Source organism: Coregonus clupeaformis, chromosome 33 (genome assembly GCF_020615455.1).
Source record: "Coregonus clupeaformis isolate EN_2021a chromosome 33, ASM2061545v1, whole genome shotgun sequence".
Lineage (NCBI taxonomy): Eukaryota > Metazoa > Chordata > Actinopteri > Salmoniformes > Salmonidae > Coregonus > Coregonus clupeaformis.
The window spans coordinates 35,767,125-35,792,857 of NC_059224.1; the positions used below are offsets into that span (position 1 = coordinate 35,767,125).

The 25,733-nt window shown below is 42.9% G+C and overlaps 1 protein-coding gene across 1 annotated transcript in view; it reads left to right on the plus strand.

Moving 5' to 3' along the window:
• Nucleotides 1–25,733, plus strand: part of mboat2b (membrane bound O-acyltransferase domain containing 2b) — a 54,671-nt gene that overhangs the window by 11,792 nt on the left and 17,146 nt on the right. Inside the window, exons 2-3 of the mRNA XM_045210264.1 lie at nucleotides 20,141–20,286; nucleotides 22,828–22,905. Of these exons, the coding sequence (XP_045066199.1) occupies nucleotides 20,141–20,286; nucleotides 22,828–22,905 (224 nt within the window). The remainder of the gene's footprint in view (nucleotides 1–20,140; nucleotides 20,287–22,827; nucleotides 22,906–25,733) is intronic.

A 25,733-nucleotide genomic window follows, 5' to 3' on the forward strand; every position in this document is an offset into this window, starting at 1 on the left:
AAACCAAGCTGCTTACCTATTGCAGATTCAGTCTTCCCAGCCTGGTGCAGGTCTACAATTTTGTTTCTGGTGTCCTTTGACAGCTCTTTGGTCTTGGCCATAGTGGAGTTTGGAGTGTGACTGTTTGAGGTTGTGGACAGGTGTCTTTTATACTGATAACAAGTTCAAACAGGTGCCATTAATACAGGTATCGAGTGGAGGACAGAGGAGCCTCTTAAAGAAGAAGTTACAGATCTGTGAGAGCCAGAAATCTTGCTTGTTTGTAGGTGACCAAATACTTATTTTCCACCATAATTTGCAAATAAATTCATTAAAAATCCTGCAATGTGATTTTCTGGATTTTTTTCTTCTCAATTTGTCTGTCATCGTTGACGTGTACCTATGATGAAAATTACAGGCCTCTCTCATCTTTTTAAGTGGGAGAACTTGCACAATTGGTGGCTGACTAAATACTTTTCCCCCCACTGTACATATGAGATGAGTAGTGCAAGATATGTAAACATTATTAAAGTGACTAGTGTTCCATTTCTTAAAGTGGCCAGTGATTTCAATAAGCAGCTCTAATGTGCTAGTGATGGCTATTTAACAGTCTGATGGCCTTGAGATAGAAGCTGTTTTTTATTCTCTCGGTCCCAGCTTTGATGCACCTGTATTGACCTCACTTTCTGGATGATAGCAGGGTGAACAGGCAGTGGCTCGGGTGGTTGATGTCCTTAATGATCTTTTTGGCCTTCCTGTGACATCAGGTGCTGTATGTGTCTTGGAGGGCGGGTAGTTTGCCCCCGGTAATGCGTTCGGCAGACCGCACCACCCCCTTGCCGTACCAGGTGGTGATAAAGCCCGACAGGATGCTCTCAATTGTGCATCTGTAAAGGTTTGTGAGGGTTTTAGGTGCCAAGCCGAATTTATTCAGCCTCCTGAGGTTGAAGAGGCTCTGTTGTGCCTTCTTCACCACACTGTCACATGGAGGAATGGGCCAAAATACCAGCAACAGTGTGTGAAAACCTTGTGAAGACTTACAGAAAACGTTTGACCTGTGTCATTGCCAACAAAGGGTATATAACAAAGTATTGAGAAACTTTTGTTATTGACCAAATACTTATTTTCCACTTATTTAAGTGGGAGAACTTGCACAATTGGTGGCTAACTAAATACTTTTTTCCCCACTGTGTGTGTATATATATATATATATATATATATATATATATATATATATATAGTGCACTACCTGGTTAAAAGTAGTGCTATATATGTAGGGAATAGGGTGCCATTAGGAACGTAGACTTAGACTAGCCTGTCATCTAAACTGTACCAAATCAGTACATTTACATTTTAGCCATTTTTTAGGTCATTTCTCCAATGCTTTTAGATTTGTGGGAAGAAGTGAACAAGCGCACACTGCACAGGAGATATTATTAGGAGTAGGACGCATTCTCTTATGTGGACTGAGGTTTCTGTGACTGTAGGTTGTAGGGCCAGGCTGGATCTGATAAGTCTCAGTGGCTAGAGCTGGGTCTCTGGAGCGAGACCTGGGAAATGGAGTCAGTAGTGAAAACAGGAAAAGGGAAGAACTGTGGAATGTGCAATCAGCCACTGAAGTAAAACGGTGACCTTTTTCTGTTGGTGGCAGATACTAGAGAGATAGGATGTGTTTGTGTGTGTGTGTCACAGGCGGCTGGTGGCACCGTAATTGGGGAGGACGGGCTCATGGTAGTGTCTGGAATGGAATAAATGGAATGGTATCAAATGTGGTTTCCATGTGTTTGATGCGTGTGTGTGGTGCCAGCTGGGCTTGCGTTCCTCTAGTTGTCTCCAGATGTATATCTTATTGATGTATTCAAGGTTGATAAATTGTCTGAATTCCAAATGGCAAAGTGAATTTCCTGTTTGTGCATAACAGTATTTTCATGTCAGGTAGGTTTTTGATGGGGGGGATCGTGACTTTGCATATGTTCTAGGTTTGAACGAGAGTAGAGGCAGTGGTTCTCTCTTGCTTTCGAGAGGCAGTCCTTACAGCTATAGTTGTTAAGAAGAAAAGCCATTGTGGATATGGCTTGTTGCATTGTGGCAATGAGACAGATGATACAATGAGACAGATGATACAATGAGACAGATGATACAATGAGACAGATGATACAATGAGGCAGATGATACAATGAGGCAGATGATACAATGAGGCAGATGATACAATGAGGCAGATGATACAATGAGGCAGATGATACAATGAGGCAGATGATACAATGAGGCAGATGATACAATGAGGCAGATGATACAATGAGACAGATGATACAATGAGGCAGATGATTGTAAAAACATGGCCTTCGCTCAGCAGCACATCAACCTCTTTGCTATGGGAAGGCGTGCAGGCTGTATCCTAGCAACAGGATTCTTCAGGATCCCTTCCATCATGGGCTCCAATGAGCCTTAACTACTTCCTCATTCAGCAGAATGTGTCCTCTCTTGCCTCCTTGTGATTGGATGGATGTTGCGATTTTAGGATAGAAGATCATTCAATCCTGTAATAGAGGAAATTATGTTCTTTGTTTTGTGTAAGTTCATAATTTTCTATCTGAATGTCATAGATGGACAGCAAGGCAGGTCTCTTCTAGTGAAATGTGACTTTTCCCCCTCAGTTTTTCTGTTGTAGTTTGCGTCCCAAATGGCACAATATTCCCTATATCATTCCCTATAGAGTGCACTACCTTTGACCATAGCCCTATGGGAATACAGTGGGGGGAAAAAGTATTTAGTCAGCCACCAATTGTGCAAGTTCTCTCACTTAAAAAGATGAAAGAGGCCTGTAATTTTCATCATAGGTACACGTCAACTATGACAAACAAATTGAGAAAAGAAAATCCAGAAAATCACATTGTAGGATTTTTAATGAATTTATTTGCAAATTATGGTGGAAAATAAGTATTTGGTCACCTACAAACAAGCAAGATTTCTGGCTCTCACAGACCTGTAACTTCTTCTTTAAGAGGCTCCCCTGTCCTCCACTCGTTACCTGTATTAATGGCACCTGTTTGAACTTGTTATCAGTATAAAAGACACCTGTCCACAACCTCAAACAGTCACACTCCAAACTCCACTATGGCCAAGACCAAAGAGCTGTCAAAGGACACCAGAAACAAAATTGTAGACCTGCACCAGGCTGGGAAGATTGAATCTGCAATAGGTAAGCAGCTTGGTTTGAAGAAATCAACTGTGGGAGCAATTATTAGGAAATGGAAGACATACAAGACCACTGATAATCTCCCTCGATCTGGGGTCAAAAGATCTCACCCCGTGGGGTCAAAATGATCACAAGAACGGTGAGCAAAAATCCCAGAACCACACGGGGGGACCTAGTGAATGACCTGCAGAGAGCTGGGACCAAAGTAACAAAGCCTACCATCAGTAACACACTACGCCGCCAGGGACTCAAATCCTGCAGTGCCAGATGTCTCCCCCTGCTTAAGCCAGTACATGTCCAGGCCCGTCTGAAGTTTGCTAGAGTGCATTTGGATGATCCAGAAGAGGATTGGGAGAATGTCATATGGTCAGATGAAACCAAAATAGAACTTTTTGGTAAAAACTCAACTCGTCGTGTTTGGAGGACAAAGAATGTTGAGTTGCATCCAAAGAACACCATACCTACTGTGAAGCATGGGGGTGGAAACATCATGCTTTGGGGCTGTTTTTCTGCAAAGGGACCAGGACGACTGATCCGTGTAAAGGAAAGAATGAATGGGGCCATGTATCGTGAGATTTTGAGTGAAAACCTCCTTCCATCAGCAAGGGCATTGAAGATGAAACGTGGCTGGGTCTTTCAGCATGACAATGATCCCAAACACACCGCCCGGGCAACGAAGGAGTGGCTTCGTAAGAAGCATTTCAAGGTCCAGGAGTGGCCTAGCCAGTCTCCAGATCTCAACCCCATAGAAAATCTTTGGAGGGAGTTGAAAGTCCGTGTTGCCCAGCGACAGCCCCAAAACATCACTGCTCTAGAGGAGATCTGCATGGAGGAATGGGCCAAAATACCAGCAACAGTGTGTGAAAACCTTGTGAAGACTTACAGAAAACGTTTGACCTGTGTCATTGCCAACAAAGGGTATATAACAAAGTATTGAGAAACTTTTGTTATTGACCAAATACTTATTTTCCACCATAATTTGTAAATAAATTCATTAAAAATCCTACAATGTGATTTTCTGGATTTTTTTTCCTCATTTTGTCTGTCATAGTTGACGTGTACCTATGATGAAAATTACAGGCCTCTCTCATCTTTTTAAGTGGGAGAACTTGCATGATTGGTGGCTGACTAAATAATTTTTTCCCCCACTGTAGGGGGACATTTGGGATGCAGATGTAATTCTGTGAGAGGAGGAGGAGGAGAGTGATGGTGTAGTGGTGTATGGGTCTCCCTATTCTGTCGTCTCTGGGCGCTGCCTCATCCTGGCCTTATGCAGTAGTTTTCCACACAATGTCTGACATCTTGTGTACTAGTCATCCTTTTGTTTTGGCCATTTATTGTTTGTAAAAGTTTTTTAAAAACTCCTTACTTGGCAAAAATAGTATTTTATAATCCTCCTGTGGTTGTGGTGTTATCATTGTTAAAACGTGGTCGTGATGTCACCTCATCTGCACATATAATGGGCCATTTAGAGGCTGTCTAAAAATATATTTGGCACAGGTTTGGTTACATCAGCCAATTGTAGTAAGAAACTGAAACTTTCTGAAACCTATTTTAAAAAATGTCTATCTACACAGTAACATTTCCTCCAACTCTCAACATTGTACATTTTCTTCATTTTTTCTACAGTCCACCCAGAATGACCTTGTGATCTGGAAGGTACTTTAACATTTATCAGAGATTACTGCAGACCAGTTCCTGACTGCATCCCAAATGGCACCCTATTCCCTATGGGCCCTGGTAAAAAGTAGTGCACTATATAGGGAAAAGGGTGCCATCATGACTTGTCTCTCAAGCAGAACATCTGATTGATCTGCTCTTCGGCATTGCCATCAACCATTGAGGGAATGCTTCCTTTGAAATCAATGAAAGCTGCTATACTGCCTGTGTTGCGCTCGCATTGCGTCATGTCCAATGGAAGCGTCCAAGCTCAAGAATCGCAGACGTTCAATTCCTGATGGCTGATTCATGTGCTCATTCCATCTTGTGAATTGAAATAATGAGAAATTGTTGATTTTGGTTGCACATGGCCTCAACTATACAACACTGGCTATTTTACTAAGATTTATGAAGTCAAGAAGCTACTAGCTAACGGAAACTCTGGCTAGCTAGACTATGTTCACATTCACAGTGTAAACGAAAGCAACTTGTGTAATTCAAGGGTCATTTAGTACCACCACTAGCAACAATTGCATGAGTACTTGCGAAAAACGGTACAGTACAGTAAATAGAATAGACTCTCTTCCCCTCTGCTCCTCTCCGCTCTCAAAACCACACGCTCTGTGCAGCAGCTAGAACTCCACATTGACGCGACGGTGATGGCAACGCAACGCGTATAGTGGAGCTGAAGTGTTAGGATCCGGTTTGCCTTTTAGATCATAATGAGTCAGATTTATTATAGACCGGGAGGAACTGATCCTAGATCTACTCTACTCTGAGATGCTTTATGAATACCGGCCCTGAACCGAGCTCATAGTTCAGAACACCTGGCACTGTAGAAGGTATCATCTCCGGTTGGGGTTGGCATGACGTGCCCCTGCAGGCTGCAGAGAGCAGGAGGAAGGAATACCGTAGCCTAGCCTAGACATCAAGGAGCATGAATTAAAGAAGACTATGACGTGGGGCTTGAGTGTCTGGAAGGAGCGTATAGGATTGGAGTGGAGATGAGAGCTCTGCCTGCACAGCAGTAGGGCCACCATGAGATATTAATGAGAGGTAGATCGATTCAGAGCAGGATTTTGAAATGGGTGTACCTCATCCCTCATAACTTTCTTTCTGACTGTCACACTCTCTCCCCAGCATTGCTCATCTTAAAAGGCATCAATCTGAAAGAGTTTTGCATCTTTAAAGGGGTATAACGGCACATTTCTGAAATTTGCATTATTCATCTTTAAAAAAGTCCTAGACTTGGTATTTTACATATAGTTGAAGTCGGAAGTTTACATACACTTAGGTTGGAGTCATTAAAACTTGTTTTTCAACCACTCCACACATTTCTTGTTAACAAACTATAGTTTTGGCAAGTCGGTTAGGACATCTACTTTGTGCATGACACAAGTAATTTTTCCAACAATTGTTTACAGACAGATTATTTCACTTATAATTCACTGTATCACAATTCCAGTGGGTCAGAAGTTTACATATACTAAGTTGACTGCGCCTTTAAACAGCTTTGAAAATTCCAGAAAATACATTTGAGTCAATTGGAGGTGTACCTGTGGATGTATTTCAAGGCCTACCTTCAAACTCAATGCCTCTTTGCTTGACATCATGGGAAAATCAAAAGAAATCAGCCAAGAAATTGTAGACCTCCACAAGTCTGGTTCATCCTTGGGAGCAATTTCCAAATGCCTGACGGTACCACGTTCATCTGTACAAACAATCGTACACAAGTATAAACACCATGGGACCACGCAAACGTCATACCGCTCAGGAAGGAGACGCGTTCTGTCTCCTAGATATTTACATTTACATTTACATTTTAGTCATTTAGCAAACGCTCTATGAACGTACATTGGTGCGAAAAGTGCAAATCAATCCCAGAACAACAGCAAAGGACCTTGTGAAGATTTTGGAGGAAACGGGTACAAAATTATCTATACCCACAGTAAAACGAGTCCTATATCGACATAACCTGAAAGGCCGCTCAGCAAGGAAGAAGCCACTGCTCCAAAACCGCCATAAAAAAGCCAGACTACGGTTTGCAACTGCACATGGGGACAAAGATCGTACTTTTTGGAGAAATGTTCTCTGGTCTGATGAAACAAAAATAGAACTGTTTGGCCATAATGACCATCATTATGTTTGGAGGAAAAAGGGGTAGGCTTGCAAGCCGAAGAACACCATCCCAACCGTGAAACACGGGGGTGGCAGCATCATGCTGTGGGGGTGCTTTGCTGCAGGAGGGACTGGTGTACTTCACAAAATAGATGGCATCATGAGGAAGGAAAATTATGTGGATATATTGAAGCAACATCTCAAGACATCAGTCAGGAAGTTAAAGCTTGGTTGCAAATGGGTCTTCCAAATGGACAATGACCCCAAGCATACTTCCAAAGTTGTGGCAAAATGGCTTAAGGACAACAAAGTCAAGGTATTGGAGTGGCCATCACAAAGCCCTGACCTCAATCCTATAGAAAATGTGTGGGCAGAACTGAAAAAGCGTGTGCGAGCAAGGAGGCCTACAAACCTGACTCAGTTACACCAGCTCTGTCAGCAGGAATGGGCCAAAATTCACCCGACTTATTGTGGGAAGGTTGTGGAAGGCTACCCAAAACGTTTGACCCATGTTAAACAATTTTAAAGGCAATGCTACCAATTTACTAATTGAGTGTATGTAAACTTTTGACCCACTGGGAATGTGATGAAAGAAATAAAATCTGAAATAAATCATTCTCTCTACTATTATTCTGACATTTCACATTCTTAAAATAAAATGGTGATCCTAACTGACCTAAGACAGGGAATTTTTTACTAGGATTAAATGTCAGGAATTGTGAGAAACTGAGTTTAAATGTATTTGGCTAAGGTGTATGTAAACTTCCGACTTCAACTGTAGTCTAAATCTGCAGCTGTAAGTTTTAGGGTTAATCTACCTTTTAGATTGTCAAGGTCGAGGTAAGGAGTAGACCAAGGCGCAGCGTGATGAACAAACATGACTTTAATTAGTTAAAGCGTCAAAATACAAAAACAAAACACGACTCGTGACGTCCACGGTATCAATGACCGAACACGGAACAAAAACCCACAACCACAAAGGGAAAACATACAGTTTAAATATGGCTCCCAATCAGAGACAACCAGCCAACAGCTGACACTCGTTGCCTCTGATTGGGAGTCACTCAGGCAAACATAGAATACAACAAACTAGAATGAACACCAACATAGAAATACACACATAGAAATGAACACACCCTGGCTCAACATAATGAGTCCCAGAGCCAGGGTGTGACATAGATCAACCGAAAGTATCCTGTGTTAGAAAAAGTTAGAGATCCTTCTAATTTAGTCAGGCTGTCGTCCTTGTTCTGTCCCGTTGGAAATGTCTTGGACACAAACATAGCTACTCAAACACTATTTCTAGCGTTGTGCATCCTTCCATTTCAAAACGTCTCTATACGTATCTAGATACATGGGCTCCGAAACGTTTTAGTTTGAAATGATTGGGTGCAATTCGGTTTGATTAGAGAAGGAATCGATGCGATTCAGTCCGATACGATTTGATGCATAAACACATTCATTTTCCAATCTAAATTCAAATCTGCTGCTGATTGAGCTCATGAGCTGGGCCTCTGAACTGGATCTGTCTGAGCTGGTGTGTGTGTGTGTGTAAATTCTGTATGTCTATGGTGTATGTGGGTCTTTCTATAAAAAATGGGGCTAGTGTGTGACATTGAGATCAACATTTCAAAATGTTTTGAAAGAAACATTTTAAGGATTTTTATGCAGTTCCGCATGTGAATTTAGACTGAGGAATATATGCAAATTGGCCCATAACTCCACCTATACAACAACATAGGCCTAGGACTATACATCCTTTAAGCAGGGTTCATACAGACATTGGCAAGTCTAATTCAGGGGCTTTTTCAAGCACTTTATTGTAATTACATATAGGGCCGTTACCACTTTAAGAATAATGTTACTTTTTTGTGGGGCCTTGCCAATGCATTGATATTCAAATTAGTATTACGTTCTAAAATCTGTGAGAATAATGTGGAATTGCCTGACTAAATAAATTCGCTGCATGCATGGCGATTTTTCTGTAGCCTATGCACACTTAATAAAGCCATGGGCCTTCCCTACAGATGTTCTGTGTGTGTGTGTGTGTGTGTGTGTGTGTGTGTGTGTGTGTGTGTGTGTGTGTGTGTGTGTGTGTGTGTGGATTCATTCACAGTACTTGAATTTCTGAGCTCCAAATTCATGTTCGAGTAGGCTACATCAAGCCGCTTGCATTGTTTAAAATTGCAGGTGTAACATGGAAACCCAAACGTATTTGGCATGTTATTTCATTACCAGATCATATTGTGAATAAGCCCACTAGGTTATGTAGTTTGTTATCATTATATCCTGAATAATTTATAGGAATAGCGTTGGGTGTTGCGCAATAGTCTATCCTACCCAATTGCGCACAGTACACTGTCCATTCCGAAGCACAAAAACATATGAAAACATAAACTCATTACCTTGATGCTTCCTCTGTTAAATCTAACGAGACCCTGCTGTAAATCAAGACGACAACAGATGATTAACATATATTCGATCCAATGTGGATCCAGGCTGTCTTCTACGCCGTAAAGAATGAGACTACAAAATATTGTGGACATTCCTCGTGAACACCTTTTTTCCAGCACTTGGGCTGTTGTTGCATGTGCGATCACAACGCTTGACTGAGATTCAGAAAATTCCTTCCTGGATCAGATGATGATGATGTAAAAATATCAAGGTGTAATTAAAGGGCATTGAAAAATTATTATGCATAATTATTGAAGAACCACGTTAATGAAAGTTTAGATTTAGGTTTTAAATATCAAGGTAAGGTGACTCGGTTAGAACCATTCAATCTTGCAATCGCATACATTGTTTCACCCCATAACATAAGGAGACACTAAATGTTATAATAATAATATATAATAATATGCCATTTAGCAGACGCTTTTATCCAAAGCGACTTACAGTCATGTGTGCATACATTTTTACATATGGGTGGTCCCGGGGATCGAACCCACTACCCTGGCGTTACAAGCGCCATTCTCTACCAATTGAGCTAATTTATGTTACTTATTTACATTACATTTCTGAGATTTCTAAAAAACCGCTAGATCAAGCATTCTTACAGGGTTCAAGTTCAATATCTAATTTAACTGATTTTAATGCTTAATATATGATATAACGACAACTTACACTGCCATAAATGCAAGGACAGAAAAGTAATGTTTTATGCTCAGTGGCCAGTTTTTTTTTTAGGTACACCACCCCGTTCACGAAAATAGTTCGCTCCTACAGACAGTGATTTACATGGCCGTGGCTTGCTATATAAAGCAGGCAGACAGGCATCGAGGCATTCAGTTACTGTTAGATTGAACGTTAGAATGGGCAAGACGGGTGACCTTAGCGACTTTGAGCGTGGTATGATTGTCGGTGGCCAGGCGCGCCAGTCCCAGTACCTCAGAAACGTCCGGTCTCCTGGGATTTTCACGCACCACAGTGTCTAGGGTTTACCGAGAATGGTAAACAAAATACATCCAGTCAGCAGTAGCCCTGTAGGTGAAAACAGCTCATTGATGAGCGGTTGAAGGAGAATGGCAAAAATCGTGCAAGCAAACAGGCAAATAACGGCACAGTACAACAGTGGTGTGCAGAACGGCATCTCGGAACGCACAACTTGTCACGGATGGGCTATTGCAGTGGACGACCACACCGGGTTCCACTCCTATCAGCTAAAAACAAGATGCGCCTCCAGTCGGCACGCGATCACCAACACTGGACAATTTAAGGAGTGGAAAAACATTGCCTGGTCCGACAAATCCCGGTTCCTGTTATGCCAAATCCTGACTCCTGGCGCAAGCAGCGTGAACACATGGCCCCATCCTGCCTGTTGTCAACGGTCCCCTTGATACCAATTGAGCAATGTTTGAAGGTTTCCGACACGTTGTAGAATCTATGCCCCATTCTGGAGGCAAATGGGGGTCCGACCCGGTACTAGATGGGTGTACCTAATAAAATGGCTTCTGTTTTTGCTTTGTCATTATGGGGTATTGTGTGTAGATTGAGGGGGAAAAAATCATTTAATCCATTTTAGAATAAGGCTGTAACGTAACAAAATGTGGAAAAAGTAAAGGGGTCTGAAAACTTTCTGAATATGATTCTATACTGTATGTATTGGAATTCGCTAATGTGAATTTATTTGATGTTCCAAACATATTGATCACGATATGTCTGCTGCAGGCCTGATAGAAAAAAGAGAGCATGAGAAAATGAGTTTTGATCAGTCATGGAAATAAGTGTTTCAAACATGAATTCATATGGAATGACCCAGAGCCGTGAACAAAGACTGGAAGACAATCAGCCCTGGTCAAACAATACGGCTGTCAGCTGCCCCTTAGAACAACCCTGGCTGGGCCCAGAGTTCGATATTTAGAGCTGCGCCCCAAATCGCACCCTATTCCCATTTTTTTACCAGGGCTTCCAGGGATCGACCCCAGCTGTCAGCCAGCCAGGACAGTCCAGACTGCAGCTCTGGAGAGAGACCGGGCCAAGGCTTTACCTCCACAGGACCGTCTTAAAGGGCCTAGGAACTTACAGCAGAGAGGCCCCACTTGGTATGCAGGTTCAACGAAGGGCAATTGATCACTTTAATTAAAAACATTCTGAAAACTACAGCGTGATTCTCCAGAAACTGACCACAAAATCGACCATGCAGAAGCTTTCTTTATTTTAATGGTTCCCCATGATGATCATCAGACACATGTCTTTCTCTCTTTGCACAGCTTTGAGGAGGTTATGTCTTTTGGCTTCTCATTTGCTTGCGCAATGAACTTCCCTGATTTATCATCAAGGAGGTCATCTTTTCTTCAGTCTCTGCATTAATTTCTCCACTTCAGCAGGGTGGCCAGAGTTTTTAACCTGCTTAGGGATGGATTGGAAGAATGGGCTCATCAAACACGCAGCCAGAATAGCTTTGGATTTTAATCTGACATGGCGATAATGGCTGGCTCCCAAATGGCACCCTATTATTCCCTATATAGTGCACTACTTTTTATGGGCCCTGGTCAAAAGTAGTGTACTATATAGGGAGTTGGTAGCCATTTGGGACGCACACAATATGAATCAGTGGGTTTTAATACCAGTCACTTTTTATGAAGCTCTTTCCCTTTTTTTTTTTTTTTTATGTGGACAAAACACTGAAGTCTATTCAGTACATCTGAGATTGTGGTTGAATTGAGTCAGTGAGTTTAGTCATTTCGGTATTTAGGGACAGATTGGGGGAGTAGAAGAGTCTATAATGCTATGCTAATAGCTGTGCTGAGGATCCTTTGGGTTGTTTGTGTGTGTGTGAGAGAGAGACATTGTAAAGATTTGAAGTGTGTGTGTGCTCATATAACACTATGCGGTACTTGTACATGGATGGATTTTACAATACAATCACAAGCTCTTTAATGTGGAAAACCTACTGTACACACTCCACACTATTGTCCCTAGCCCCGCACTGTAGCTCTTGCATTGTCATTGTGTATGCCTGAGCCGTGCTAAACACAAGCTGTCCAAACAGAGCGGAGGAGATGAGGGCTTTGAAGGCTTTCTCCCTCCCTGCTGGCAGAGAGCAGGCCAGCTGCGCCCAAAATATCACCCTATTCCCTATTTAGTACATTACTTTTTACCAGAACGCTATGTTCCGTAGTGGAAAGTAGTGTACTATATAGGTAATAGAGTGCTATTTGGGACGCAAACTAGGGCTCTACAACCAAAACAGAACACGGCAGCCATTTTGAGGCGAGCTGGATGAAATGCAATCGTGAATGTTCATGATTATTTCTTATTCACTCCCTTCCCTCTCTGCCTTGTCAAACACACGCTAACTTCACTTTTTGTTTAATAAGTTAAAGATGGCAGCAGGCTAAAGAGAAGGAATAGTTCTCATTTTGTGTTAGTTCTCATTTTTGGGGGGTGTTTTCCCTTCATCTAGTATCTGATTAACCTGTGCTGTGTGTTAGTGTATCATTTAGGGTTCTTCCTCTCTGTTTTTTCAGAGTGTTTGTGTCCCGCTGTGTTTTCGAACACAGCTTGGCAGCAGATGGCTGCTTACATAAAACGCCTGGAGAATCAACTGACTTAGCCTATTGAACATGGCGGTTTCTCCCCCTGACTAGCTTCTGACCCCTTTAGTTTGTCTCCTTGTGGTGCGACAATATCTTAGCATAATGATCCCTTTAATAAAAGATGGAGAGGCAGCACAGAGAGGGCAAGGGAGAGGGAGTACGTCATTATATCATCTTCAAACACCATTGATATGTTTCCCTAAACTGTAGAGAGCTCGCTGGGGAGCGCGGCATTAGCGATGATGCTAATGAAAACAGTCTTCTGGTAGATGGAAAGGCTTTCCCAAAAACCTTCTCAATTAAATGTTAACTACAAAGTAGCCTATGCTTACCTGGCAGAATGATATCATGATTATTTGCATCAATCCAGTGGGTATTTGTTTTTTGCAAACTCTAACATCACACGTGCGCTACAAAAACACAGCTAAACAACAGCCTCTTGCTAGGTGCGCACTGGAATTAGAGACTACAACCAAAAAATCTATGTCTCAATTTTCCCAGACCTCAAAAGTTGTTTCCTGATGTGGTATAAGCATTGTTGTGTACTTAGAACATCCAATTCAGTTATTCTTCTGTAATTCATTTAGTTTTTTGATCGAAAAACTAAACGGAGAAAACAGAATTTAGGAAAAAAATAAACTGACTCAGGCAAAAAAATCAAACAGATTTTATAGGGCCCTAGACTAAAGGATGAAGCCATGTGCAGTGCCATACTGTATATGCAACGACACACAAATGATTCTTTAGTGATGTGAAGACTTGACCCGCATGACCTATTTATTTCGTATCTGATACTGAACAAATATTAGACCGTCATCTGCAGTGTATGTAAGATGCATATGCATAGTCTTCCTAACAATAACCGTTTTGATGCCGGAGTATGTGGAAGGAAAGATCGCATAGAAATCCCATGAAGAAGAAATTGATGTCATCCATATCTCATGAAGAAGACATTGAGGTCATCCATATCATTTGACAGCCAGGGCCAGCCTCTAGTGGTACAGTATACTGGGAGTTGTTAAGTGTGGTCTACATGGATTATGCATGGGGCTGTGTGACACTCTCTCTCAGTGGAATCAGATGGAGGAATGAGGAGGTTGGGTTAAACATCACTGACTATTCCTGTGTGTGAGTGAACGTGCGTGTGTGTGTGTGTGTGTGTGTGTGTGTGTGTGTGTGTGTGTGTGTGCGTGTGAGCATGTGTGTGTGTGTATGAAACACTCTCTTAGTGGAATCAGAAAGAGGAAGGACTGAAGTTTCCTCAGGAATGAACCGGCCTAATGGACAACGTCAGCTGGTAAAAGTGCTGCTACTCTCTATGACTGCGTTTCAAATGGCACCCTCTTCCCTATGTAGTGCACTACTGGTCAAAGGTAGTGCACTACATAAGGAATAGGGTGCCATTTGAGACGCAAGCCTATGCTAGTTATAAATAGTTGTTTTGCTGTCATCTGTCAGACAGATGCTTCAACCAGTCTCCATACCCAGTGGTTGCTTGGAGCCAGGCAGCCCACTGTTTACAAAGAAACAAAACACAGTCATTAAATCAGGCATGTAGGCAGGCAAATCTACAGTAGGCGTAAATAATAGGGCCGGGGCGATACCAGTATCGCGATACTCGTTAGTATCGTGACAAGGAAACAAAACACAAAGCGGAATTCACTTTAGGAAAACAGCCCTAATATTGGAAACAAACACCATTATGTTGTCATCCAGAGACACATTTATTTTTCAAGCTATAGCAGACAATATTTTACATACAGAAGGTTTTTAAAGGATCAGAGAGTCTAGTCTGCTTCGTGTTTACATTTCTGGCATGGAAAAAATATTGCGATACTGGTATCGTCCCGGCTCTACTAAATAAGCTCAGCTGAAAGGTAGCTTGTTGATGCATGAGGCAGCACAGGAACCTTTCAGTGTAATTGTTTGTACTGTAAATGCTTTGCTTCAACACTTTTCTGGATGTTTTCTGTGTCTATCTTAGCCAATGTTTTATTTATTTTTTATAGTAGCATTTTTGGTGGTGGTGCAAATTAAAAGAGATGTTTGTAAATATATACAGTATATGTGTGTTATTATAGAGGGGAATTAATTACAATTTTCAGTGCAATCTCAGTCTCTTCCACATATTGCCCTCCAGTTCTATAGCCACCTCTTCATGGAGAAGTGGTCTCTCTTACTGAATATGGAACCATTCTACTGGAGATGTTGCTTGATGTTAATGGCATGATGCTTTGGGATGGAACTGCATAGGGCTCTGGCCAAAAGTAGGGCACTGAGGGGAATAGGGTGCCATTTGGGACACCACCAAGGAGGTTAGAGCTGTAGCTACTCAGTGTCATGCAGATTGTGTCAGCTTCCTGTTAAGTAAACACCACATGACCGCTTTTCCCCTGTCACTGGGATTAGGTTTGCGTGACGGTCTTTGTGGTAACCATCGACATGGTCCAGAGACAGAAGTCTGTATGCAGACAGCTGATGCACATCTTGCCAGCCTCGTTAGAGGCACAACCGGCTGCACCCACACAGAGAACACTGAAACGAGGCAGAGGAGGGAGAAATAACAGAAAACGATGGAAAGAGTATGAGGCACGTAGAGACCAGAGGCGGCCAGAGGGGAGACGGCAACAGACAATAGGAAGCCAAAAATTGTTTGAAAGACTAAGGGGAAAATGTGTAATCATGGTTGACTTTATGCCGTTTACCACTGCAATGGTTGACTTTATGTCATTAACTCCTATATGGATATGGCCAAATTGAAATATTTCTAACAGAAGAACTATAAAAAGTATATGCATGACCATGCCTTTTGATATCATTGATCATAACATATTGCTGGAAAACGTAGATGTTATGGATTAACATCCTCTGCCTTATCATGGATGGACAGTTACCTATTCTGACCTCCAGTCAGTTTTAGAATGGGTAACTAGCAATAGGCTGAAAAACGATGACAAGGGTCTGAGTAAGAGGACTAACTGGTGTCTCCAAGTGGCCACACACCTCTCCAAAGGGTGCACAGTTCCCAAGTCATTTCAGTGCACTTTTATGACTCAAAGAAGAGTCTTCAACTATAATGCCTCGATCACACCTACAGCGTCGTTGCGTTTTGGCACACCAGAAGTACGTTCATTTCCAATGGAATGCTGCGTTTGCCTTGCAGCGTTGCGTTGCAGGGGCAGTTGCAGTGCGTTCTGTGTGGCGCATACATTGGATTTATCTGACATATGCATCAAATTGTATGCGTAGCCTTTACAGAAATGGTAGCGGAGGGTGAATGTTGAACTTTTGTTGCACACGTATCCAGATAATACTGCGTACTCTTTTACGCAATGAACTGAATCAAGTACACTTGTAGTTTTTGGTTTGGAACACAGCCCTGTGTCCCCACCATCACACAATTACTGTTGTTTACGCAATCCAAAAAGGTCCATTATAAATCGCAATCTGGGTCAGGTGGGGATCATTTTAAAGCTTATTCTATTGCCAACATGCTTAGCTAAGTTATAGAATACGATCTTACAGTTTCAAAAGGCATTTCAGACAGACATTGACATTTTGGTGCGCATAGATTGGAGTCATGAGTGCATTCAAGAGCGTGTTCTACGGCAAATCTTCTTCACAATACGACAACCAGGCTCATTCTGTTCAACCCAGGATATAACGCATGTCATCCTTGTAACTGTATCAAACATAGCGATCATAAATGTTGATCCTGTAAATGACATGAGTTTTCAAATATGGAAATGTGAAGTGCAGTATTTATCATAATCCTCAACGTCTCATCTTTCAGAACACATCGACTCCTCAATTTATAGCATACTAAAATGACAAATGCTGGAGTGAAACAATCCTCATATAGGCTAGTGTGAGTCTGAATGATGAAGTAAGCTTTGCAGAGAACTGAGGTGATAAATCATTTAAAGGGGCAGTGCAGTCAAACTTGATTTTCCTGTGTTTTATATATTTCCACACTGAGGTTTGATTAATACTGTGAAATTGTGAAAATTATGATAATGACATTTTAGTGTAAGAGCTGTCTGAAAAGATTGTCTGAAATATAATAGACCAATAACAAAGCCAATAACAGCTCGGTTTCAGGTTACACATCCCTCCCATTAGGTTCCTACAACTGTCCCCTCTCTGACCACTCCCAGACAGTCCTAACAAAATTATTGCTTGAGAAATTTTGTTTTTCTAAGAAGCAACTTTTTTGTCCTTTTTTGACCATTTTAATATAAAACAATCACAGTAAGGCACTTTATTGTGACCAAGAAATGACTTGATATTGAGATAACAACGGCTGCATTGGACCTTTAAATCATGGCTCAAGCCATGAGTCTAATAAGGTATTTGAAAGCATGATCCTCCCTACCTGTATCGCTGCATTGCTGTTTGGCACAGGACTTTCTGTTATTTGGTAAACGCTAGAGCGAATCACCCTGGCATGGGGGCGTTGCTTAGGCCATTTCCTAAAAGAGCAGTTTGACAGATAGATGTGCTGTCCTTAAACCAGGGCCAGCCTCTTTGTCTGCGTCCCAAATTGCACCCTATTCCCATAGGGCACGGTCAAAAGTAGTGCACTATATAGGGAATAGGGTGCCATAAGGACCCATGGCAGACGGGAAGGGTAGCAGAGCTACAGATGAGGGGATTAGCTTTCAGTGGGGTGATGATGCCCTGGGGCAGAGGGTGCGGGCTGTCTGACCCTGAGCTGGACCGCCTCCCAGTCTAGTGACATTTGACCCGAGAGGGAGGGAGGGAGGGAGGGAAGAGCGAGCATGGTTGTCCCCTCTTGCATCCCTGCCAGCCCATCAGTATTCAACTCACACCGGCCCTAGAGCTCTGCTTAGGTCAGTCAGTGTGTGTGTGTGGGTTTGCGCTCACGTCCCTGTGTGTGTGTGTGTGTGAGGCCCCTTAGCTCTGTTCAGTCCAGACTCAAGCGCTGTGTTACTGTGGCTCCACTGGGCTCTTGGCAATATGGCATATGCTAACGGAACAGCAGTTTTATCTGGGTCACAGGGCATCCTGGGTAGCCCAGCACTGCCGGCCAGGCCCTTGCTTTGGATGTGTCCCAAATGGCACCCTTTTGCATTTATTGCACTACTTTTGACCAGAGTCAAAAGTAGTGCACTATATAGGGAATAGTGTGCCATTTGGGACGCATCCTTTGAGTCGCACCTCGTTCTGCTTCCTGTCGTTTAGCCTACATTTCCCCCGTTATCTTTTGTGTGTTAGCCTGGTTAAACCAGACTGAAAGCTGCGCTCACCAAGTGAAACAGTGTTCAGTCTGTTTAAAAAATTGTGTGGTGTATTCTGACACGTTTTTGAGACAGTTATGAAATGACAGAGGGGATGGAGAAACCGATTGACAGGTTGGAGTGGGTAATTGAACCCCGGTCTACAGTGTAGTGAGGAGTGTACATGAGTTTATGCCGGGAGTGTTACCGCTAGCCACAGGCTCTGCACATTCAGTATGGTTTAACCAGGCTATAATGTGTGTGTGGTTGTAAGGTTGTGCGGTATCCAGATTTTCCTACCTTCATACCATTCCTGTACCATACCGGGGTATACGGTATTACCGGAAGTGCACAAAGGGCGCTATTTCTTTCCAAACGTTAAGCAGGAAACACACAGAGAATCTGATTGCCAATAGACTGCCGATACAGTAGGAGGCCGTTCCTTCTCTTGCTAGAACAAAATACGTACCTGCTGTGTACCAACCTAGTACCGACGAAACTGCTGTTTCTACTTGTAGAATCGCAATGCTCGGCAGTGGCCGACAACTTGACTTCGAGCCAATCAGAGAGCACAGACCTCCACTTGGAGGAGCTGACAGGAGTGACAAGAAAAAAGAAAAAAATAGGGCACTTTTTCCAGTCTAATCCACCATTTGCATCATTAAAACTGCATAATACTTTATTTTTAATTTTTGACATCCTTTACGTCTAACTAAGGAGTGTTGTGCTTGAAAGGGGATTGTTTTTGTTATGTTTGATAATGTGCACTAGCTTATTAGTTTAGCTTGCTAACTGAGCAAGGCAGTCACACACTTCATATGACACGAATGGGGTTTTAAGTGCAGCACAAAGCACACAACACTAAATGATTTACTACTCTAGCTATCTGGCCACTGTAGCTAGTAACATTATAATTAAATCAATTGATTTGTTGCCATGAAGCAGCTGCCTTTAGCTGGCTGAGCAAAGATCATACAGTATGAAGGCATAAACTGCTTCTCCAATAAGAAATCCCTGATCACACTTGTAGGCAATGTCATGATGATGTTGACAAGCTAAGCTCATGCGCAGAAACACGTCATCGGGGCTAACGACCATCTTGCGCCGAACTGCGCACGTGCAGGCCGACAAATCAAAGGCACTCCTTTTGATATAAAGTTGTTTTTGACTCAAATAAAAACGTGTCAGTTTGTCAATTTCACGATGTTGGAGTGATAACATGTTCAACTACTTAAGACATTGACTCATCTAGGTTGTGCCTTTTAGATTTCAAGAAAAATAACAGGAAGCGATTGATTGTCTCTGCTGTAAGCAAGAAGCTTAATCTTGCACTGTCTGCGTCCCAAATTTAACTATTTTGCCCATAGGGCTCTGGTCAAAAGTAGTGCTCTGTAGGGGAATATAGCTACCATTTGGGACATTTACATTTTAGTCATTTAGCAGATGGTCTTATCCAGAGCAACTTTCAGTAGTGAGTGCATACGTTTTCATACCCCATGGGAATCGAACCCACATATCTGGCGTTGCAAGCGCCATGCTCTACCAACTGAGCCACGCTGGACCCCAGTTTGTCTTCCTGTCTCTGTCAGAAGCTTTGGGGATAGGAATATAAAAGGATCTGCTAGTGCTGCTTATCATTGTTCAGACATCTCTGTGAAAGTATTATCTTCACAGTAATTTACTGCAAGTCATATCGAACCCACACTGTTAACATTTTGATTTCTGATCTTATCATCTGAAGGGGCTTTAAATGAATCCCAATTTCCCGGCTAAAGATCTGTATGTTAAGACTTACCTAACTTTATACAACTACATTATGGTTCTGAAAATGAACAAATGCCATCCCATAACAAAATAACAATTTGTGCATCTCTCTCTCCCTCTCCTTTCTCCCCCTCTCTTTTCTCCAGGTGAACTTCGTGGTGTGCCAGCTGTTTGCCCTGTTGACAGCCTTCGGGTTCCGTCTCTATCTCCACCCCAGTAAAACCAGTCCCTTCGTCAGACATGTGGTTGCCACGCTACTGGGATTCTACTTTGCTCTCTTCTGTTTCGGCTGGTGAGTCCGTCTCTCTGCCGACACACATGGGGACACGCACCCGCACACACTGTCAGGTTCCACGCGCTGTGTCGTGGTGGCCAAATCAAATCAAATGTATTGGTCACATACACATGGTTAGCAGATGTTATTGCGAGTGTAGCGAAATGCTTGTGCTTCTAGTTCCGACAGTGCAGCAATATCTAGCAAGTAATATCTAACAGTTCCACAACAAAAACCTAATACACACAAATCTAAGGAAAGGAATGGAATAAGAATATATAAATATATGGATGAGCAATGTCATTATCAGAGTGGCATAGGCTAAGATGCAATAGATAGTATAGAATACAGTATATACAGTTGAAGTCGGAAGTTTACATACACTTAGGTTGGCTCATTAAAACTCGTTTTTCAACCACTCCACACATTTCTTGTTAACAAACTATAGTGTGCAGTTGCAAACCGTAGTCTGGCTTTTTTTATGGCGGTTTTGGAGCAGTGTCTTCCTTGCTGAGCGGCTTTTCAGGTTATGTCGATATAGGACTCGTTTTACTGTGGATATCGATACTTTTGTACCTGTTTCCTCCAGCATCTTCACAAGGTCCTTTGCTGTTGTTCTGGGATTTATTTGCACTTTTCGCACCAAAGTACGTTCATCTATAGGAGACAGAACGCGTCTACTTCCTGAGCGGTATGACGGCTGCATGGTCCCATGGTGTTTATACTTGCATACTATTGTCTGTACAGATGAACGTGGTACCTTCAGGCGTTTGGAAATTGCTCCCAAGGAAGAACCAGACTTGTGGAGGTCAAAAAAAAAATGTCTGAGGTCTTGGCTGATTTCTTTTGATTTTCCCATGATGTCAAGCAAAGAGGCATTGAGTTTGAAGGTAGGCCTTGAAATACTTCAACAGGTAAACCTCCAATTGACTCAAATGATGTCAATTAGCCTATCAGAAGCTTCTAAAGCCATGACATCATTTCCTGGAATTTTCCAAGCTGTTTAAAGGCACAGTCGACTTAGTGTATGTAATCTTCTGACCCACTGGAATTGTGATACAGTGAAATAATCTGTCTGTAAACATTTGTTGGAAAAATTACTTGTGTCATGCACAAAGTAGATGTCCTAACCGACTTGCCAAAACTATAGTTTGTTAACAAGAAATATGTGGAGTGGTTGAAAAACGAGTTTTAATGACTCCAACCCAAGTGTATATAAACTTCTGACTTCAACTGCACATACGTACGTACATGCATACGTGCATGCATGCATGCATGCATACATACATACATACATACATACATACATACATACATACATACATGCATACATACATACACTGAATACAAAATATAAACTCAACATGTAAAGTGTTGGTCCCATGTTTCATGAGCTGAAATAAAATTTCCCCAAAATGTTCCATACGCACAAAACCTTATTTCTCTAAAATGTTATGCACAAATTTGTTTTCATCCCTGTTAGTGAGAATTTCTCATTTGCCAATATAATCCATCCACCTGACAGGTTTGGCATATCAAGAAGCTGATTAAACCGCAGGATCATTACACAGGTGCACCTTGTGCTGGGGACAGTAAAATGCCGCTCTAAAATGTGCAGTTTTCTAACACAACACAATGCCGCAGATGTCTCAAGTTTTGAGGGACCGTGCAATTGGCATGCTGACTGCAGGATTGTCCACCAGAGCTGTTGCCAGATAATTTAATGTTCATGTCACTACCATAAACTGCCTCCAATGTCATTTTAGAGAATTTGGCAGTACGTCCAACCTGCCTCACAACCGCAAACCACGTGTAACCACGCCAACCCAGGACCTCCACACGTACCTATACTGCCAATCCATTTTTCTGGACACTGGATGAAGTCTGTATATTTTTGGGTGCTTTCATTTGAGAAAAAAAAAACACTCCAGGACTATTCACAGATTGTTGCTAAACACTCTTTCTCGTCTTTCTATCTAAAAAAAAAAATAGTTCTGCCATGTATGAGAAATGCATTTCATTATATATTTTACAAGAGAATCTTAGCTAGAACAAATCCTTTTTAAGACATCAACAATTGCTTCAGTATAATTCTGAAGAATACATCGCAGAACAAGCACACGTGTTGAATGCACAAGCTTCTGAAGCTAAGATGTGACGGATATCATAACACTGAAAAAGGACTCTGACCATGAAAAGAGAGAAACCAATCATAGACCATATGAAAACGTTTTATATGAAGTTAGGTTTACAGAGCAAGTTTCATATGATCCGATGTAAGGTGCATGTTTTACAAAAAGGGTGAAGAAATAGACCTCTTTCTGTCTCTGCTGCAGGGTAATGATTACGGGTCAGTTATGGGTCAATGTGTCTGATTTATATAGCAAATGGCACAGGGGACAGGGAGGATGGAGTGAGAGAAAGGGAGGATGGAGGGGAAGAGGGACAGAAGTGGAGGGAAATTGAGACATCGTGGGAGAGGAGAAATAGTGGATATTGTGTGTGTGTGTGTGTGTGTGTGATTGATTATAAACCGTTCATCTCTTCTCTGTGTTTCAGGTATGCGCTCCACTTTCTGGTTCAGAGTGGGCTCACCTATGGCATCATGATCCTGACAGGAGTGGAACACATGCACAAGTAAGTCCTCTGCGTGTGTGTATGGGTCTGTGTATGTGCTGGCGCGTGTGTGTGGTCCAGGGTGAGAGTAGTTTCTGAAGGCCTGTCTGAATGATGATGTGCAGATGTCCTGCTGCACTGCCTCCAGAGCGGCCACTGTTGGTGCTGCTGGACCAATAATGTTCAAAACCCCCAGGAGAGCCCAGACATAAATCAGAGCTTACCTAAAAGAGGAGGGAGGGCCTCCAACACACACACACTTCCACCCAGAACACTTCCATTAGTCCCCTGATGCTTGCTACTGCTAGGTCAGGGGAGAGAGGCTGGGGGTGTGAGATGATCATGTACTGGCTATCTACTGTCTCACAGCGCCATTCCATATCATACACAATGTTTCCCATCAGCCACTTCTTTACTTCTCAGAATTCAATCTACAGAATTCAATCTCCGGGAGTTGACCTGCATGTGCTAACCACAGCCCGCCCTCTTTAATTTGTCCTATTTATATCTAACTGGTACATGCAGAGAGGTCATTGGAACAGATTGCTCCTTGGACTTCTCCTTCCCTTGGAAAGTAGTAATTGGAGCAGTAAAAGTGTAATAAAGTTCTTTGTGTGTGCGTGCGTGCGTTTGAGTGGCCTTGTCCCACAGTTTGTAATTATCTGTCTGTTAGCGCTAACCGCGGCATGCTAACGCCAGGCTCCCTACATACAGCAGCAGGCGACGGAATACTTAACGGAGTGGTCTTGGCTGGCGGCTCCTGTAGAATAAATTAAGTCTATATAGGGAATAGGGTACCATTTGGGATGCATCCCTGATGAGGGATTGAAAGCTGACCTGGAGATAATGATGATGGGGAGAGGAGGCCATCATGGCCATCATTATGTCCTGTTGCTCACCAGCTGTTGGCGGACATTTTTATTTTTTTCTCTGGCTTCGTGATTACTGTAATAACATCTTCCAATTATTATTTCCCCTTTGGCCTCCTGTGTCTTATCGCTGGCTGCATCCATCACCTACCTCGAGGCACCAGTTGTTTTCAGACGAGCGCATCAATGCATAAGAGCCTACTCCAGCTCACCCCTCGTCTCTCTCCTCTGCTAGCCCAGCTGGGGCACCTCTCTGTGGGGTTGCTAACAAGGCCTACTTGAAGCACCCATCTACATGCCCATAGGAAACTAATTGTGGAGAATACTAATTTCACTGCCTAATCAATTACTTTGATGTTCAATTGATACTACGGTGGAAAATGAGGAATGAACAGGGCAGCATTTTTTTTTTTTCTCTCCAGATGTGTGGGCAAGAGATTGGCTGGGTCCCAACTGGCACCCTATGGGCCCTGGTCAAAAGCAGTGCATTATATAAGGAATAGGATGCCATTTGGGATGCAACCATTGCCTGGCTCGCAACTTATCTTGGGCCTCTGCCAAAAACGAGGGGGCCACAACAATCTTTTTTCCCTTCCCTTAGTTCCCCTCTGAGAAATTAGATTGATCTGTAAACTAAAGCACATATGCCTCCAACATTGACTTGAAAATGTTTTGCATGACTCCTCCTTTGATTATCTTGGAGGAGAGCTCCGTCAGCGTAGGAGGACGAGGAGGGATGGTGGTAGCTGTCTGGCTGATATAGCCCAGAGGTGTCTTCAGGTGCGTTCACAAGCACAGTCAAAGGTTCTCACAGCGGTGCTGAAAGAGCTAGTGGTCTCCTCCTTTTCTTCTCTCCTCCCTTCTCTCCTTGTCCTTCCCCCTCCGCCCTAGTCTCTCCTTCCTGACCATCGAAGTCTGCAGGGAGCTTGACTGCATGAGTCATCGCCATGGAGTGTGTGTGTGAAGACTGTGAGAGTGTGGTGTACTCCTTGAGACTTGACATGCCTTCCCTACCAAGCGTGCGCACACACACACACACACACACACACACACATTTCCTCTCTTCCTATGGGGATGTGTGTGTGTTGTGCATGTGTATGGACTGTGCAGGCTGTGGGATATAATCGTCTCCTCTCTGATGATTTAGAGGCTGTGTGTCCCAAATGACACCCTATTTCCACCCCCTATGGGCCCTGGTCAAAAGTAGTTAACTAAATAGGGAATAGGGTGTGTTTTGGGAGGCTGTCTGGGAGTAACAGGGCCACTATCCACTGTGCTGCCTTACTGAGTTAAGAGCACTGCCAGAGAGGGAGGGGAGGAAAGAGGGAGGGAGGAAAAGAGAGAGCGAGAGGGTGAAAGAGACTGGGGAAGAGGGTGTGAAAGATAAGGAGCGAGAGCGAGGGAGGAAGTAAGAAGGAGAGGGTAGGCTAGGTGTAGATGAGGATGAGAGAGGGAGATGTGCCAATTAAGGACATGCCAAGCTTTAAGCTAGTGCGTACTGATCAACACAGAGCACTCGCTCGATCCCCCGCTCTGCTCAATAATGAGACAGCAGGAGCAGGTGGGTGACTGCCTGACTGGATGGCTGGCTGACTGGCTAGCTCACTGACTGACTGGCTGGCTGCCTGGCTGAGTGACTGACTGGCTGACTAAATGACAGCGACACAAGCTGCTCTACGTCCTGCTAGAATGATTATGGGATGATTATGATACCCATGCTCAACAGCTCTGTCTCCATGGAGACTTCGTCTTTTGCCACCTTAAGGCCTGTACAGACGGTACGATTTCAGCCATTTTATGCCATGATTTTGCCGTAAGAAAGAGAGGGTAGGCTAGGTGTAGATGAGGCTGAGAGAGGGAGATGGAGAGAGATGTGCCAATTAAGGACATACCAAGCTTTAAGCTAGTGCATACAGATCAACACGGAGCAACACAGAGCACCCACTAAATCCTCCGCTCTGCTCAATAATGCGACCACAG